The sequence below is a fragment of the Cataglyphis hispanica genome, chromosome 23, assembly GCF_021464435.1.
Source record: "Cataglyphis hispanica isolate Lineage 1 chromosome 23, ULB_Chis1_1.0, whole genome shotgun sequence".
Lineage (NCBI taxonomy): Eukaryota > Metazoa > Arthropoda > Insecta > Hymenoptera > Formicidae > Cataglyphis > Cataglyphis hispanica.
Window position 1 is genome coordinate 818,417 of NC_065976.1, and position 19,225 is coordinate 837,641.

The 19,225-nt window shown below is 32.5% G+C and overlaps 2 protein-coding genes across 4 annotated transcripts in view; one reads left to right on the plus strand and one right to left on the minus strand.

Moving 5' to 3' along the window:
- The first annotated feature begins 477 nt into the window (after nt 1–477).
- On the plus strand, nt 478–14,711 carry LOC126857917 (aminopeptidase N-like). Of its 2 annotated transcripts, none has more exons than XM_050607809.1 (17): nt 478–734; nt 3,850–4,040; nt 4,367–4,715; nt 5,463–5,895; nt 6,159–6,314; nt 6,606–6,917; nt 7,338–7,518; nt 8,116–8,269; nt 8,529–8,610; nt 9,020–9,194; nt 9,293–9,482; nt 10,013–10,290; nt 10,741–10,919; nt 11,440–11,604; nt 12,105–12,245; nt 12,316–12,397; nt 12,456–14,711. In XM_050607809.1, exons 1-17 carry the CDS (start codon nt 686–688, stop codon nt 12,618–12,620), a joined length of 3,282 nt encoding a protein of 1,093 aa, XP_050463766.1. In that variant the 5' UTR covers nt 478–685; the 3' UTR covers nt 12,621–14,711. The 2 variants fall into 2 exon arrangements, with proteins under 2 accessions (XP_050463766.1, XP_050463767.1); XM_050607810.1 differs by having other exon boundaries at nt 5,502–5,895.
- Nucleotides 12,732–19,225, minus strand: part of LOC126857932 (acetylcholine receptor subunit alpha-like) — a 151,439-nt gene continuing 144,945 nt past the window's right edge. For both annotated transcript variants that reach the window (XM_050607844.1, XM_050607845.1), the window contains one exon: nt 12,732–19,057. In XM_050607844.1, coding sequence (XP_050463801.1) covers nt 18,866–19,057 — 192 coding nt within the window. In that variant the 3' untranslated portion in view covers nt 12,732–18,865. The remainder of the gene's footprint in view (nt 19,058–19,225) is intronic.

Here is a 19,225-nt window from a genome sequence, read left to right on the forward strand (position 1 = left end):
CGTTATCCCCCCGATATTTTATATATTTCGTAGAGAAATAAACAGAAAAATTCGAAGAACATTTAAATATCGCAAATTGAAAATCCGATAATTTAATTCCGTCATATTTATATACATTGTATATTTATATACATTTTTACAATAAAATTAATATGTTTTCTGATTTTGATTTCTTCAATCTCTCTTTCTCTCTATAACTATGATTTTAATTCGTTTTTTTTTTTATTATGATTTTAATTCGATTTTAATTCGTCAAAATTAAGGAGGAAAAATTTGTCGTATCGCTTTTGTTCTAAACGCAATGTTATTACGTGAGACTTCGTTCCACGTGTCACGACGAGGGAAAGAAAAGGCAATAAGGCGCGCAAAAAAATTCCGATAGCAGGTCTAATCACGAATTATGGCAGAAGCGCATAAGGATAAGGAGCGGAACGAACGGTCGGTCGAGAACGACACGCGGTGCTGACGAACCAACATCATAGTGGGGGTATCCACGAGTGTTTCTCGGCCAACATCCGCACCGCGAGGTAGAATAGCTAATTGCAGTTGTACCTGCGTCACCTGTATGCTGCCGCGAATTCGTTTCCGCGTCGAAAACGTGCTCGCTTTCCAAGCCGCCGTCGCTTCATCGACGTGATTTTCCTATTTCAAGAATAATTTCGCGTTACTTCTTCAAGTTTGAAAGATGCGACGGGGATCCGTCAGTAGTTGGCAGTCCTATGGACAGCGAAATTGTAAGTGATGAACAACTGTTTTTACCAGTCTGCGTTAATAACCTACGGTTATTGCGTTGAATAAAATAAAATTTAAAACATGTTCTTTTTAAATTAAAAATAAGAATGTTTTAATTCTTTACTCACATTAAAAACCTTGAACCTAAACAATATAATAATATTTTTTTTAAAAAAGAAAGAACGTCATTTTCAAAATAATTTTTAAAAAATATATAAATTAATATCCTCTTGTTTAATTGTTCTTATTGAGTACGCATGACATATTAATAGTTTCCGGCAATTATTATCATTCTACATCGTTAGTAAATACATCATTGTAGCTACAATCATTTTATCATTGCAAAATTGTTTATGTTAATCAGTTAGATATTATATATATTTAATAAAAGTATGTTTCTTGCTTTTTATCAAAGCAGATATCTTTGTTTTAGATTCGTATTCGAGAATCGCTCTTGAAAAAAACATAATTTAAATAAGCCTGCTTGAATTTCGTTTTACCGTCAATTTGTAATTGCTTATATCGACGAATGCTTATATCTACGACGAATGATTTATCAATTAATTTAAATCGCTTAAATCGTCGAGTTAGTCAATCGCCAATTACTTACAGTAGTTATAATTGTCATTCGGGAGAGGTATCCTGCCTTTTGTGCGAGAATTTAAAAGAATCCGGCTTGCGATCATCCGTTATATGAAACTTGCAAAAATTTAATTGTTTTTTGTTTATTTAGCACACTTTTATATTTTCAATTAAAATCTCTTATGGATTGAGAACCCCAGAACTGATAAATATTAACCACAGCTTTTTTTATACCACTTAAAAAGAACTTAATTTTTGTAATTTAAGCTTAGTTGTTCAATCAAATAAAAATTTTTTAATTTGGATTTATATCGTGAATTTTATATTATTTTATATTATCTTGAATTTTATATACAACAGTAAGTTATTGCCAAACAATTTAACATTAATCATACTCAGACATATACTTATAGATGCTTTGTGACTGCAAAAAAGCTATCTCAGAATAATTTTTTTTTAAATATGCGTGTGCATGTGGAAACGGTGTCACATTAATTTTGAATATGTTGGAATTCCTCCGACTAAATTATGTTGTTATTGATGTTATCTGCTTACCGAGTTACATACGCATTTGCAACTTTGAAATTACCTTAGAACATTTGTGATATTCTCGTTAATACAGATTATGTGGATTTTTGTCAATAGCTTTGCACAAAAAAAAAATTAATTACATTAAAGTTTAATTTTTTTGCATGTGTAGAGTGAAGTAACATGACAATCTAAATCTGAATGGACGATATAAATATAAAAGATGTATGTGTTATTTGATTTATTCTCATTTAATTCATTTAGTCAATCTTACATTAACGATAAATAATTAATCAAAATTTTATCAAAGAAACAACAATGGAAATTAATTTTTAAATATATGGTATATATCTAAGTTTCTCACTCTTTTAATATTATAATATTATTTTTCTTCATATATCTTTCTTTTTCAAACAAGATATTGACATCTGTTTATGTGACAGTCACGTTCGCATGGTATAACAAGAAGCATGATTTCACATGGTTATGAAAACTGTTACGACGAGGAATAGAATTACCGAGCAAACTAACCAGAATAAGAATATTATCAGATGTAATAAATCTGCGAAGAATTACAATTTTTAATGTCAGCTAGTTAAAAAAAAAAAAGCTTAACATTTTGGCATCTTCCGGCGCATTTGATTCGTTTTAAATAAAACGCAATATTTCGGGAATAAAATCTTTCCTACATTTTCAGTCTTATCTATAAATGTTATCTCAAATCAATCACATAGAAATAATGTTCATCATGATCTTTAAATTTTTTTTGTGAATTTATTTAATTCTTACTATTGCAATTTTATAACATTTGATGATTTGATATATGTAGCATTTTTTAATAATATTTTATTATTCTCGTTATAAAAATATATAAAAATATTTCTCGTTAAGCCGCTAAAATCAACGTAAAGTATCGCGACTAATGCCGATACGAGCGTTATCGGCAAGGCGACGATTATGCGAATGCTGGAGTTGATATATAGTCAGCGAATAATGCATAAGGTAGGACCTTGAAGCCGTCTCTTGCCGCATTTACGAGCGTGCTCCGCGCGGGGCTATCGCGGATTCCTGCATCACGGGGAACCAATTTTGTTGACGTCATCTGCGCGCATTCCACGCATCTAAAGCGTTGCACTACTAATGCGAAATTTGTCGCAATACGATGACAATAAATGAATTTGTGGACGATGACAATTTCTTTCAAAACCTCGTTGAATCTCATTCGAGATTTGCCGATCGTTATTTACAAACCTTCCTATAATGCTCATCTCCATAATCTTTTTTAAGATTCTATCTAATCAATTAATCATACATACAAATTACGAATATCGATTACAACAGTTTGTCAGAATTTTAATAGATGTCTATTGAAATTAAAAGGTGCTGAAAGGAATTTAATATGCAAAAAAAAATAATTTTTCACTCCTTCAAGCCAAACATTAATATTATAAATTTTCTTTTACGTACTTTTATAAATATTTTTTTATTTTTTTCTATTTCTTCAAAATTTTTTGTATCATCTTATCGCGCATCTTTTTTTTTCTATTAAATTATTTTAAAATCGTAATTTTTTTTTTTTCATGAACCAGTATAAAATTATAATTTTTTTAAACGTTTAAATTTTTTAATTTTTGATATCAAAAATTTCTTAAATAAAAGAAAATTTATATTTTTAATATTATTTAAAGAATTTTTAACATCTATTTCTTTCCTATATTCCTACACAGAAAAATAATACTGAACTGAAGTTCAATTGATTTTCTTGTAATCTTTTTAATTTGACAGTCAAAGAAAAAAAGAGAAAAAGAATCTTTATATGACAAAAAGTTTTATTATTTGGAATCTTATTATTATATGTATTGACAGCTGATATTTAGAATGTGTTAAGTGACCCGATGCATTATCGAGAATATTGACGATTAAAGTGTTTTATGATCAATAGAAAAAGAACAATTGACAATATTGAATGCGGCGATTTTTTCCAGATTGTGCATTTAATATTTTCAGCTGATTGTATGATGGAAACATATTCCGGTAATACCGCGTTGGCTTCACCTACCGAGGAAATTATCCACCAACGGAAGGGCGGTTGGTTTTTAACGTACAAGAAGCTTATCTCCTTTGTTGTCCTAATTGTAATTGTTATTATCGTCGCGGGTTTGATCGGATGGAATATCGGCACCATGCCTAAAACGAGAGTAAGTGTGATCCATTGTACTAAATAACGTAAATTATTTGTAACTATTGACAATTTAATACACAATTCACATTTGATTAAAATCTTTTATTGTATTATTTTTAAATTAAAAATTTCTCTGTGGAAAATTAATCAAAAACGTAAAATGTGCAAAACAACGCAAATTTTCTGATATTATATGACTTAAAATTAATTTCTTATTCAGCACTATAAATGAAAGAGATCATTGAATATAAGAAACTCTTATCTGTATGTACAAAAATGATAGTGTCAATAGAATCAGGTCGATGAAAATAATTTTATTATAGCGCGTTCTGTGTTAATTAGACATACGATCCATTAGCCCTTCTCGAGAATGAGACGGAGGAAGAAGGCGACGTCATTGTCGTCTCGATATCGCCTTTTGTTCATCCCTTGAGATATGACCTCGAACTGACGCCACCGAGCGACGTCAACGCGACGTCGAATCTGAAAGGACGAGTCATTATCAAATTCCGCGTCGATGGTACACCATCCTTAAGCAAATTGTCTCTCAATGCAAGGAACATCACGGCAACGCGTTATAAGCTGTCGCTCATAGAAGAGAACAATACGCGAGCGAAAAGAAGACGTAGAAGACGCGCCCAGGATGACAATAAAGGCAATGAAACCATGGAATTGAAACCGATGAACGCTGGTATTTATTTCAGAGACACGTCTTCCATTTTATTAATATCTTTTATTAAAGTCAGCTTTTTATTTCTTTGCATTATATAATAGAAATAATTATCTCTCGTATATTTTGACTAATATGTGAGAGAGAGATAAGTGATATGCTTATTAATTAATAAAAAAACGGTTGTGTTAAAAATATTTAATTAATTTTTTGATTAATATTATATTAAATGTTAGTCTTTTTCTTGTAATTTTTTTGAAAAATTTTAAGTGCATATGCAAAATTTAATTTTCGCCAAATGTCACACGTTTGTAGATCTTAATTCATGTCATATATGTGACTCGCATCTTCTTTCTTTCTGTGTCATAATCTGCACTATGAATATTATTAAGAAGTAACGGGTTAATCTACATTAATAAAGCGACAGATTTCTGATAGCGAAATATGTGCTGTGAGACGATAATTAGCTTGCAGCTGTGCCAATATCATAACATAATAGCGTGCGGATGATCAATTACATAACGTTTGTGATAAATTTTGAAATGAAAAAGGAAAAATAAATTTACATTTTTATCGTTTTAAATATTATGTAATTGATCTGGTTAAATTTAGTTTCGTCACAATTCGTAAAAAAAAAATTGTATAAAAAATTATAATACTACGTGATCTCGATTTAGATAAAAATTCGTGCGTAGACTTTTTATATTTTCCGTAAGAAAAAATTACACGCGATTGATTATCTAATCGGGCAATGATCTATTAATGTAGTCAATGTTACCACGATGACTCCTCTCGTCAATGTGACAGCTGTTCGATTGGAAAATCAGGAAACAACGCGCGGCGATGTTACTGACTATCCTTCAAGAAACGTGACCTCCTCCAACGATGACTCTTCTTTCAAGAATAAGAGCACATCCGTGACCGATGAACAATCTAGCGAATCCGCAAACATAACAACGTTTGAATCGACGACATCTCGATCAGCGACGTCATCTACGTCCACGGTAACTTCTAGTAAAGGAAGCGTAACCGAGGTGGTGATCCAGCGATATGAGGAGGATGCTAATAACGGATTACATATAATACATCCGGCCGTTGCCATAAATCCGGGAACGTACAGCTTGGAGATCGATTATGAGATTATTATGCTTGACGATAAGGCGATTTACTCGGCAAGCTTCGGCGAATCCGGTGAAGAAAGGTAAGTTTTTCCCATGATGATCATATTAGTCAATAATAGCAAAGAATCAATTAGTTTATAGTCGCCAATTGCATTAAAATATTTTAAAAAAGATATGTATAAATATTTTCTTCAATTATTATCAAACGTAATGTGTGTGTTTTTATTTTACATATATTTTTCTTTTTAAAAGCTTAAAGAAGTGTCTCCGTTCTCTTGACAAATGGAACAAGAATATATCTGTAAAATTTTAAATAATTTTATCTATACATATTTTTTAATAGATCGTTAATCGGGACGCGATTGAAACCTTTGGGAGCATCGCGTCTTTTGCCGGTTTTCGATGACGTGAATCTCAAGGCTGTTTTCTCACTGTCCGTGGCACGTCCGCACAAAGCGAGGGTCCTTTCGAACACGCCTCTCAATATCTCAAGAAACACGTGCGTAATTCATGCTGATTACAGCTGTGTCAATGTTTGTGTATTTAGAAGGCTATATCAGTTTGAAATAGTAAAATTGCTCAGTTTTTTCAATTGTGTTTTGCAAATAAAAATGTAGAATAAAAAATTTATATAAAATAAAAATTAGAGGAGTCCGCAATTATACGGTAACTTTAAAACGTGTTGCCAAATTTTTTTATAATAGTATTTCTCATTATGTATTGTTATTATTTTTTTTTGTTTTTATAAAAATGAAATGAAATGATCAATCTGCGACTTGTTCCTTTCAAGATCGGACAATCAGATGATTGACACTTTCAACGATACCCCTTTGCTGTCACCTTACAATCTGGCCTTCGCAATGGGCGAGTTTGAATCGTTGAGCGAAACAAAAGCGGGGCCTGATAATAAAACGACGGTGACTTTCTGGGGCGACCCAAAGAGACGATTACGAGGGATATACCTTTACGACAAACTTGACCAAGTCGTTACATATTTTAATGATATGTTCTCGATGCCTTATCCGCTACCGAAATTAGATATCATTGCGTTACCACCGCGGATCATTGATAACACTGGAAGTTTGGGTTTAATATCGATGAAGTAAGCGAGATTGCAATACTATTTTTTTATACAAAAATAATTAGATTATACAAAATTAATTTATCGAAAAATTAAGGTATTTTGATACAAATCAGCTCCAGAAAGATTATAAAATTTTATTTCTTGAATTAATTTTTGCATTAATTTTAAATTAAGAGATTTTTGATATCACAGAGATATTTTCAAGTTACAAAAAAATCTGATGATAAAATAAAATTTTATCTTTTTGTTTCAAAATTTGGCAGAAAATACCATTAAGATAATTTTTCTCAAGGCTAAACAATTTAACAATTTCATATTTAAAAAAATTTGATTTACATTGCAATCGATAATTATATTGTTGGATTAATTCATATTCATATTCATAAAATTGTTCTATATTTGATATCGTGCTATACATCGAACTAAATTGTTTTCAAGGCAATCGCTCTTCTACGCCGCGGATCGATCTCCCATGGTCACGAAGACAGACGCGTTAAGCGCTCTGATAAGCTTGATAGGAGAACAATGGCTGGGCGGTGTCGTGAACGTGAAGAACTGGTCGGACATTTGGCTTCTAGAAGGCTCCACGATCCATTTGCGACATGCGATGATTGAGAAGGCACATAATTGGAATAATATTTGTGACATTTATTAACTTTAAATGTACACACACCGAAATGAAATATTTGAATGTTGATTCTCATTTAAATTAATAATTTTACTATTTCACAGATTTTTTATTCTGAGATATTAAAACATCGCACATTTTTATTTTTTCTTATATGGAAAACAAACTAAACTAATTATGTGTATTTTATTCTATTGAGTTGTGTGTATTGTTAAAGTTAATGTACTAAATTTTAAATTAATTATTTATTAAAAAAAAAAAAAAATAAATAAATAAGAGATCAAACAGAAAAATAATTTACATGCTCATAAAATTGCAAAATTTTATGAAATGCAAAATTTACATATTTATAAAATGAAATCCTGGGTCTTTTTATAGAAATAATTTAACTTAAACTTTACTCGACATTTAAATGTGATCATTATTTTATATTAATTTTATGTTAATTTATTTATATTGACATTTTTATTGTATATTCAGTTTCTTATCTTTTCGAAATCATCGACTCACATCTGATTAGATGTCTAGATAAAAACATCTTTCCTTATCGGACAAAAGAAAGAGATTCTCATGAGATTCTATTTTCAGATAGACTTGTCACTGGACTCCAATCATGCCTTCCTTGCCGACATTCAATGGGATGCCATGGAAGAAGATAGTTATAGCGTTTCAAGATCATTGCAATCGAACGTCAATCCCGCTCATCTGGACTTCTCGGACGACAATGCTCGACATAAGAAAGGTAAAAATATCTATCAAATCGATCGTTTCTTCCTTGACAATGCTCATAAAACTTCCTAAATATTTTTTTGATATTGTTGTAAATATTATTAATATTAATACTTCTTTTTTAATATCATTAATTAAATTTGATTAAAGATATGCAAATACGTAAAACAGCTTGTTGAACAGTCTCATCTTTTATTTGTAAAGCAGTATTGAATATACGTTCTCGTCGACCGTTTTATAACATGATTCTGCATTCTGACTGCTTTTTATAGGTGCATGCTTGATTCGCATGTTGCATGGTGTGATAAACGATACCGCCTTTAGGAACGGCTACCGGAAATTCGTAGCGAGGTGGTGGGTATATATCACATTATCTCGTCGATTTTATCTTTTGAACGACTGTCGTCGCCCGTTCATCAATCGCGAGCGATCCGTGCATTTAAATCACTCCAACGTCCTCGTGATTTAATCGTCGAAACGATAATCGGCGCGTTTTACAGCAAATTATCCCGTTGCCTTTATGGTAATATCAGCCAGTGAATGTCACGAGCTGTCGATCATTATTTCTTATGCTTCTTTATCGAGCTCGTTACATAAGTAGATCCATCATCGATATATTTATTGGCATAAAATTGCAAAATATATAATATTGATATGCGTAATGTAATGTGTAGAGATGCATCAGATGTTTCATTTTTCACCGTAAATGCGTTATATAAACGCTTAAGACATTGAAGTTTTTATAAATTAATATTCTCTTTAGGAACTATTCGACAGCAAATGTGGATGATTTTTGGGAAGCCATGGCGGAAGAAACTATCGGTTTACCTGCAGAAATTACTTTGTCCAAAATGATGAATTCTTGGATATTGAATCATGGATATCCGATCGTTAGCGTAACGAGAGATTACGAAAAGGGCACAGCTGTTGTTAAACAGGTGCGATTTAAATAATGCATATTAAATCGTATACATTTGTCGTTTTATGTGTCTCTCGGGATAAAATATTTTTATTATCATCAACTATTGTTGCGCAGCAAAGATTTACGTACGATCAATCGTCATTCGACACTCAACCGACGTGGTACATAGCGCTTGACTATATTAACAAAACGAGGAATGATTGGTCATCTCCGATAAAGACGTGGTTACATTCCGAAGCGGAAACGGTGATGCATGATGTTGGTGCTCAAAATTCTTGGGTTGTGTTCAATGTGAATAAAACAGGTTGGTTGCATAAATATTTTCTTTTTTATAAAAGAAAATCTATAAAAAATTATAGTATGTATATCAAAATATCGTTTTATTAGAATTAATATTTGTCTTTTTCTGTTAATTACATACAAAATTTTATATTAAACTTTTTTGTAGATAACAATTTATTTAAAAAAAGATAGAATATTAATTGTAATTATAAATTTTCCCTTTTTAAATGAATTTTCTAGTAATAAGAGATAAATAAAATTAATTAATTAAACGAGTAATTTATAGACTTGCATTCTTTAATTTTGATATGCTTTAATTTATCTTTGGCACAGTTTTTTTTTTATTTGTATTCTTCTTCGATTGTTCTATATATTAAAACAGAATTTCTTTATTTTGTACATGTAAATAATTCTTTTCGCTGCCACTCATATGGAAAATAATATATTTGAGACGAATTATGTATTAACTTCAATATTATCTAAATTAATGAGAAATTGCATAACGGGACATGAGTGTCCATTCTATTGCTATTAACGTTAACTGTTTTCAAGGTTATTACCGTGTACATTATGATGAGGAAAATTGGAAACTCCTGGCGCAAGCCCTCGAGGAGGATCACGAGGTCCTTCCGCCAGAAACCAGAGCATCGCTCGTCGACGATGTGCTCGGGCTCGCTGCGGTCGGCTTGACGAAATACGCGACTGCTTTTAGCTTTATTAAATATATGCAAATGAAGGAACGACATTACGCTCCTTGGAGTGTTCTGATGCGTCATCTGTTGAAATTGAACGGTCTTCTTTATGAAACGTCAGGCTTCAGCGACTTTCAGGTAATCTAGTGTGTCCTTATGTAGTGATAGGAAAATATTCTAGAAGAATATATTTACAGTTAGTCGTTAACAAACTATTCATGATTAATAACTAAAGCTGTCAGGTTTGCAAAATATTCTATGAACATTTTGTTAAAAATATATTGCTCCACGTATATAAGGACAAAGGTACAATAAGATAATCAAAAAACTTATGATGAAATATATCCTATAAATATGATATTCGATATGACTATCATAATTTATAATGCACTTATGAAAACGTTTAAATAAAATAATACTCTATTATTATTTTCTCAAAGCGACAAAGCGATAAACATAATAATAAGTGTTTGAAATTTAAATAATTTAAGATTTATATAAAGTTCTTTTTTTTTATGAATATTAATAAGTTTGATTAAAAAAAACATTAGTGGATAGTAATATGATAACGGAATGGATTATTTGCAGGAATTTACATTAAGATTCACATCGAAATTATATTCAGACGTGGGATGGAAGACTGATGAGGGATCGGGGCTAACTTTGATCGCCTTAAAAATAGCGTGCATGTTCGAGAACGCCGAGTGTCTCGGATGGTCCAAAATTCATTTTGAAAAACTAAAGGATCATTCCGACGCGGACGAAGTGTAAGTTCGATAAAACATTTAATGTTTTGTTCAAAATCTGTTCTTCGTGCAACCGTATGGTATATCTTTCAAGCGACAGACGATAATATGTGTAATTTAATTTATAACAAATTTTATACATTTTTTTTTGTAATGTTAGGATGTTTTTTGTAATGTTAAGACAAAATAGAATTTTGATCGATACATTGCGATTGTACGCATTCTCAAACCTGACCTTCTATAACCGGATGCTGCATTTCTATTGACGTCCATGTCAAAATTGTTTCTATATGTAGTCTCGAATCAAATAAATGATTAGTTGTTTTTTTCTTTCATACAGCAGTTAAAAGTCTAAAAATAATAATTAAATTATTTATATGATCAACAATACTAAAACCGCGAATTATTATTAACAAAGTAACGATAAAAGAAAATATAAGAATCAAATGTTTATGATGACATTTTCGGAATAATTTCTATCTCTAAAGATATTGGCTAGACTTTGTGGCTTATTTTGAAGATAAAACTTTAATTGTTTCAGGGTACCGGCATACGCACGCGAAGTGTTGTATTGTACGATCGCGAGATATGGCACGCGAAACGAGTGGAATTATTTTGTTGAAAGGGCAAACTCTACAGCAGATCGAGAAGAGAAGAATCGCCTTTTATCAGCGCTTGCGTGCTTCCAGACGCCATGGATCCTATCGTAAGTGTGAATTAAAAATTAATACACAGTTAACAATATAATAATAAAATTAAGAGTAATATATAAACTCGTAAAATCAAAGTGTTTTTTTTTTTAAATAAGTTTTACGAGAAATAAATAATTTTTCTAAATTTTATATTCTTTCTTTATTTAATTTAAAGAGAAGATTTATTTTTACAGAATTGTAATGTTTATATTTAATGTTAAATTAAAAAAGACTTAAAAATAAAAAAAAATGGAATCTTCGCTAAGAAAGAATCAAAATCTCAAATTCATCAGAGAATAGGTTGAAAAAATATCTACATTTTCAAATATCCAAGAGAAATATATACAATATTTTCTAGTAAAGAATATTTGTCCCTTATCTTTATCAATTAAAAAAATTATTTTGCAACTTTGGATTACGTAACATTATTTAATTATAGAAAAACTCGAGATTGATCCCTCGAATACAACGTCTGTTTGAAAATTTATAATGCGTGTTAATGTTATTTGTTAAGGCTTCTTAGCGAGCTTCTTGAAGGGAAGATCTACAACGAGGACGAGACGCAAAGGATCTTGAGAAGTTTCCCGCAAAATCCAGTTGCCGCGCAACTCGCCTACAAGTTTGTGCGAAATAATTGGCAGACTATCGTCACAAGGTTTGCAACTTTCTTATCTCTCTCTGTCGAACTCATAAGCAGATTATATTTTGCTCTCGTATCTGTTTAGATTCTCAAAATCTCGCCCGATCTTGAAAGCTTTCGCGTTAGCGATGATGAACGGCTTGACCAGCAAAGAAGATCTGGATGACGTAAGTGTCATCTAATAGTCAAAAAGCTTTTCGAGCATTACAAATTTTGATTTTTTAGTTTCAGACTTTCAGCGAGGATAATCTCGAAAGTATAAAGACCGTAGGATACACTATGGCGATGGTCGAAGCGCACGCTAATTTCGCGATAAAGTGGTTGAAGGAATCCTTGTCGGAAGTGCAGGAGTGGTTAACGGCGAACAATGCCACTGAGATACCGACATGAATATTCTAGGTATATCCTTCCAAGGGTTGCAACAGAATGAAGGAGACTCTGTGTACGATTGTCGATTCACACTTTCGTACACGTGTGTTCGCGAAAAAAGAACCGCGGGAATTTTTCTACGACAACAAGTTTTATTTTTCCGTATGCTTTTGTCAAGCATGATTACAAAACCAAGCAACAAGAATCTCGTCCTTATATCGTTTAGCCTTAGAATGACGGTCGTTAGTATAATTAGTGTTTAGGTACATATTTAACAAACGATATAGATATATATATATATATAATAATCGTATCTCTAACGATGTGGTAATTATTATTCCAATGTTTATCGTAAACTCTTCACTCGCGCGCGTTCTCGCTCATTAATGGCGCACTATTGCTACACGGTACGCTCGTTTTATAACACGCTATGTTATCGTTACAATAATCTATCCGTACTGTTGTCTTCACTTCTCATTTAGTCTAACTCGTTAAATGCGTTAAGTACGGTATATATTCGCAAGCTATCAAACACGCACGGTTTAAGGGTGGAAGCGATGATTTATCATCGGATGGGGCTCGGGCCGTCAGAGATTAATGCGGCCGATGTTTAATCGAGATCTTAAGCGCACGCAAGGCGCGTTATGTCGGTTTTCGCTTACATCAAAATCCTTCGAGATCTCAAAATCGCGTAATTGTATAACGACGATTTTATATATACTATGGCGATGCATCCAGCCCGCATCTCACTACGCTATTTAGCGCTAAATGCGATCCTTTTCTTATTCCATATCTATCGATACGGTATATGCGACTTTACATAAATTACGTATATTTATCGCTAAATACGACCGTCTATTTTCATTCCTATTCTTTATATTAAATATTAACTTTCACGCTTAGTGATGTTTCAAAAGTAAAGTTAAACATTAGATAGTCGTGTTTAACGTTAAATACCATTGGAATGTTTTTATTTCACATTTATATTAAACAAAAGAATCTCACATTAAATGAATAAATCTCAGCGCATTTGGCGCTAAATCCGCATTCATCCGTCTGGAAATAAAAGTTTCTCGATATACACGAGAATTGTCCCAAAGCACGTTTTTATCCTGAGACAACGCGCGAAAATATGTTATTCTCCAATCTCTTATTGAAGGGGTTATTTTTTTTTTAAATGAGGCACATCTATATATCTCTAACAAAATGTGAATTGATCGCGCATGAATATTTTCTCACACTATTAATACGTCAACTATGATTCATTAAAAGCGTTCTGTATTTTTTCTTCAAAATGGATTTCCGGCACAACTCCCTTACAATAGTTTATTAGTTATCTGAAATATTTCACTTGTTATATTAATGCACATAAAGGCTATTTTCTTTATTCGATTCAAGGCATATGTTGTCTTATTTTATGAATAACCCCTTCAACCAGTTGCTTGAAAAAGTTTTCGATCGTTTATTGTCTTCATACAATTCACTCAATTTTATCAGACGCATTATTATATCAGTGTGGTATGTGAGCGCATTGTCGACATTCTAAAACGATCGTATATATACATCGACACGATGAAATATAGATTGTTAGGATATTGTGCGCGACGAACAAACGCGATTTCATCAAATTCTGCATTTTTAAAATTTCGTATTCGTTTCAAACGAGTCACGTCAAATAGATCCGTTTCTGTTCGTTATGTTTGGTCATGCTATCCTGCGTAGTGTTATTTTTTTTTTTTCGAATGCTAGTTCTACTCGATGCATTTAATGCCGATATTGTGCAGTACTTCGTACTTCGGTATCGAGACTTCGATTCCACGCTCTTCTCGTCTCGTGATCAAACGTTAATTAATGGAGGTGTTCAACATTTCGATAATCCTTTGTCGAGAGCACCAATTGTGAAAGTTGTTATCGGAAACGAGATGACTGAAAGAGATCGCGCGAAAACGTATGCTCCAAGAGCTATGCCGCTTGCAATTTTAAGCCTAAATAAAACTGTTTTTGACGAAATATTGTTGTAAAATAGTTGCCATGTTATGGCGAGAGATTAACATAAAATTGCTCTCACGTGATAAAAATTATAGAAAATAAAAATTATACCTTTGTCTGCCACACCTTTCTTCATAATTCTATCGTCAAAGAGCATCGTTTTATATTATTGGTTGTTTTTTTCGTAATGAGTTACTCTGATAAATTGCGTGAGCTTTACGTAAATAAATTGTATATGAATTATCTACAGTATATCCAAAAAACTTCTACATTTTTGTGAAAATTTTGAATTATGGTATTTACTTTGTCATTATTTTTTGATAAAAAGCAAGCTTCTCTGACAACGTTTTTATCGAATAAAAGTTAAATATAATTTTAGGATAATAATATTAATAAATATATTAATATAAAAAAAATTAAAATTTTTAAAGTGATACGCGTAATTGTTACCAAGGTATTACGATATTAAAGAGCCCCATAAAATTTTTTAAAAGAATATCTAATCATTTGAAAATTGTAAAAAAAGGCTCAACCATTATAGCCTTTACTTACTGTTACGCTTCGTTATTTACATGGTATATTTACATCTTAAAATATGCTGTTAATTGTTTATTATTTAAATCTACCACATTCGCTCTATCTTTCTTTCATTTCTTCTTGACTTGTAATCTAAAATCATTCTAACAATCGAATTTTTCGATCATATCGACGTGATTTTCGCAGTCGACGATGAATATTTTTAATAATAGTACAGCTTTATTGTATTTGTCCAAATACAAAGTTAATTTTATAGAAATTGTGATAATAAAAAAATTGCAAAAATGCTAAAAAATTTTTGCTAATAAGAATAATTTAAAAAAAAATAATTGAAATTTATTATGCAAAATTAAATTTGTTTTTAAATTTTTTAAACATACACAAACTACGCATGTATAAATTATTTAACACTTAAATATCTTACTAACATATTTTAAATTTAATTTTTTCTATATAATATATAATATATCTTTACTTTGTCAGAAAAACTGTGTAATTGTTGTCCCGACTTTTTATTATCTCAACATTTAACTATTATTATAGTTAAACTTAAGTAACGTGATTTGACATATTTTTTTAAAATTAAAAAGATTATTAAAAGTATAAAATTAAGATTATTGGAAAATTATTGAAGAAATTAAAAAAACTAAATCGAACTAAAAATGATTTTTCCATTTTTTCTGTTTATTAAAAACTAAAACACCAAAATGATTTTCATATATTCTGGTTTGCCGTAATTAGACTCATGTCGTCTTTGCAATAAAATCGCCGTCGATTCGAAAATCACCGTTCGCTGCGTTATTTCAAGTAACAAGTAAATTCATAGCTCTATTATAGAAAACGTGTGCGTTGTTTTCCTAACGACCTAGTGCGGAATAGATTTGTTTCGCTTTCTCGCTAAGAGAATCCCTCGAACCTACTATTCTAAATGTACGTCTTTTTATTTCCTTCGAATCTAATGCGTTCGCTGGACGATTTTCAATCAGGTAGCGACCACGTGTATTCTCACCCTTGCTTGATAATATCCGGCATAAATCAATCGGAGCATCGTTCAAGAAGAAACAATTATCCGAATCTAAACAAGAAATAATTATACTCTGGTTGATTTGCCCAATCGATCGGCAATCATACAAGGAACGATCGTATGCCGGAAATTGATCGACAGCGATCCAAGTAACAGCTCCTAAAAACGCTAAAGTATCGGTCTTGCGTTTTAATGGCAGTAGTAATGGGGAATCGTTATTCCTCGCCATAATTATATATATAACGTATATATATATTTACAGTTCCAAGTACTACGGCATTGTACTTAGAATGCGCAAAATTACTCTTTAATTACAACTAACAATAAGAGTTCTAAGAACGTCGGAGAATCGGAAATGCAAATTTCGATCGTTGATCGAAGGAGCAATTCGACTCCTTCATGCTTTATCTACGTATGTAAATGTCGGCATAAAATAGTCATCGATTTTTTTGTTTTAATCTATAATAACTGATTATTTTCCTTTCGATTAATCTAATGGAAACTTCAACATAATTCTACATAAATTAGTGATATGTATTTAATGTCTTTATCAATTTTAAAGTAAATTAGAAATTACAAAAAATTTTATTCAACTTTCTCGAATATACGAAAGATTGTAATTGCGATTTAGACAAGAAGATTCCAAAATTCTCCGATGTTGAATTACACTCTCGCGAGCAAAAGTCCGCACGATGCGATTCGCGATTAATGATCGTTTAACCACAATGAGTATCATACATGACGCGTAACTATAAAGGAAAATGGAATAAAAGGCAAAATTATGAATGACAATTCACAATGACAACGACCACAAACTACCGGTATTGAACAACGGCGTCAACGGTCGTTCAATTCCCTACAACTATCAGCTTTAGAATTCGTATGCTTTACTTGTTCTTACCATACTATCAGTTACTCTTTATTGTAGTATTCTCGCGTGTTTCACCTTTCTCATTACAAAATACAATATATTCTTATTCTCGGGACGAGGTAACGCGAGATGCGTCGGCGACGCGAGTCCACCCGATCAGTGCCTCCTCCACTTTTGGAGAAGAACCGCGGAGAAGTTGCAGGAAACAATGACAAATAATTGCACGCGCCTGAATAAATATATTTACATCGCTTATATAGATAGAGGGAAAAGATCGAGAACACTGGACGAAAGAATCAAGTATGTTTGGGGATACGAAGCGTAGAGACATTATTTATGGAAGTATAGTAATTGATAATATTAGAAGAGAGATTATATCATATATAGTTGATTAAATATAATATTTAGGATATTGAGAACCTCTCACGAATATATAGTTGAGGGAAAATATAATTGCTCCGCGCTACCGACGCGCCATCGGTTCGTCCATCGCTCTTAAATATATCTATATATATATAATGTGCTCGTATAAATACGGGTACGTTTTTAAAATTACTTACTGGTTATATACTTCAAGTAAGATTACACTCTAAATCTGTGTACGACTAGCTATGCGGTGATTACCTAATTAACTCGGGTAATGCGAGCGGTTTACGATCCGCATTACAATACAAAACATATGCTTGCGAAACGCGGCGTTTGCTCGAGCGAAGAATCGTTCGCGCATGTACGGATCAAATATACCGCGTACGCAGTGCGTACACTATTGCAGTTTCTTATTCCCGCTGCATGTGTCGCGAAACTCTTGCAACTCTCAAGTGTCAATAAATGTACCGCATCGCGCGGTAACAAAGTACGGAATTATTTGGAGGATATCGCGTTTGGTATAAAAAATGTTCTACGTTTAAAAAAGAGAAATGCTCGCTATATATATGTATATCGGTACTACTTCTTTGCGTAAACAGTGTGCGTAAAATGCTGCTACGACAGCCGCGACATGATCGACGTTGCGATACAATGTTACCTTAAAAGCCGGTCGTATAATTCGAGTTGAGTCCAGTTTTCAATATTGGCTGCGTCTCGCATACTAGATAATAAATCTATAACGTATAGATTAAAAAAAAAAGATATTACTCACGTTTTAATTCACGTTCGGTTCCGAGCCCTACTCGAACGATACTTGACACTTGCTCGCGCGCGTTTAGGCGAAGATTCGGTTCTCGCTCTTTTGTTCTCGAGACGTTAAAATTACTTACATCATAAAGTTCGTCTGATGTGTGTTAGGTTTACCCGATTAATTAGTGGCAGCTTTGTATTACGATTTACTTGAGCAGACTATGTAGGTGTATGTAAGTCATCTGTGTGTATGTGTGTGTGTGTGTGTGTGTGTGTGTGTGTGTTTGTGTTTATGTGACGAATCTCGCGCTCGTCAACGCCTTTATTTGGGAAATGCAGTTTTCTTAATAGATGTGAGTGCAGTTTTGTTCAAGCGACGATTCGTCATCTCGAGTCCTCCCGTTTCAAGGCTTCAATGTATATCGCCTTCCTTTTCAAGGAGCAATGATTCTCGGCCTTCTATTCACGAGACCATCTTTATAAATCGATGACTTTTTTATCTCATTCTTTCAGTTTTTTTCTTCTCTCAGAGGAACATAGAGTCCCATTCATCGTCAAACCGGTCATATACTTCCGGTTCATTCTTTGTAAGATCGGAGCCCTTTTGCCGTAATTTCATCGTTGAGGATAAGGAGCTGGAGCTTGCGGACTCTCCTAAAACTAGGACGGGGGAGGGGTCCGTGCTTCTGATCCTTAATCTTTCTCTACGGTGCAGGGCTCAGGCATGGACTACTGGGGCGGACACTTGACCACCGTCGTGGTCGCGAATTCACTAAACTTCTTGTCGATGGGCACTCGATCGTCGTACAGAGTAGGCGCCTGCAAGATGATGCCTGCGGTTCCTACCAAGACCGCGAGGGTAAAAATCCAAAGAAACAATCGATCCAGAACCATTGCTACGTACTTCCAGTCCTCTTTCACCTGCAAGGAGTATCGATCGTGCCGATTCAATCTATTGTTGTTGTCTATCAACGATAGTGAATTAGAATATTTTGAGATCATAGGCTTAATCTAGGTAATCCAAATACAATATATGTCTCTCTTTCTATTCATATGCAAATATAGATTTTATAAATTATTAAGAGAAAC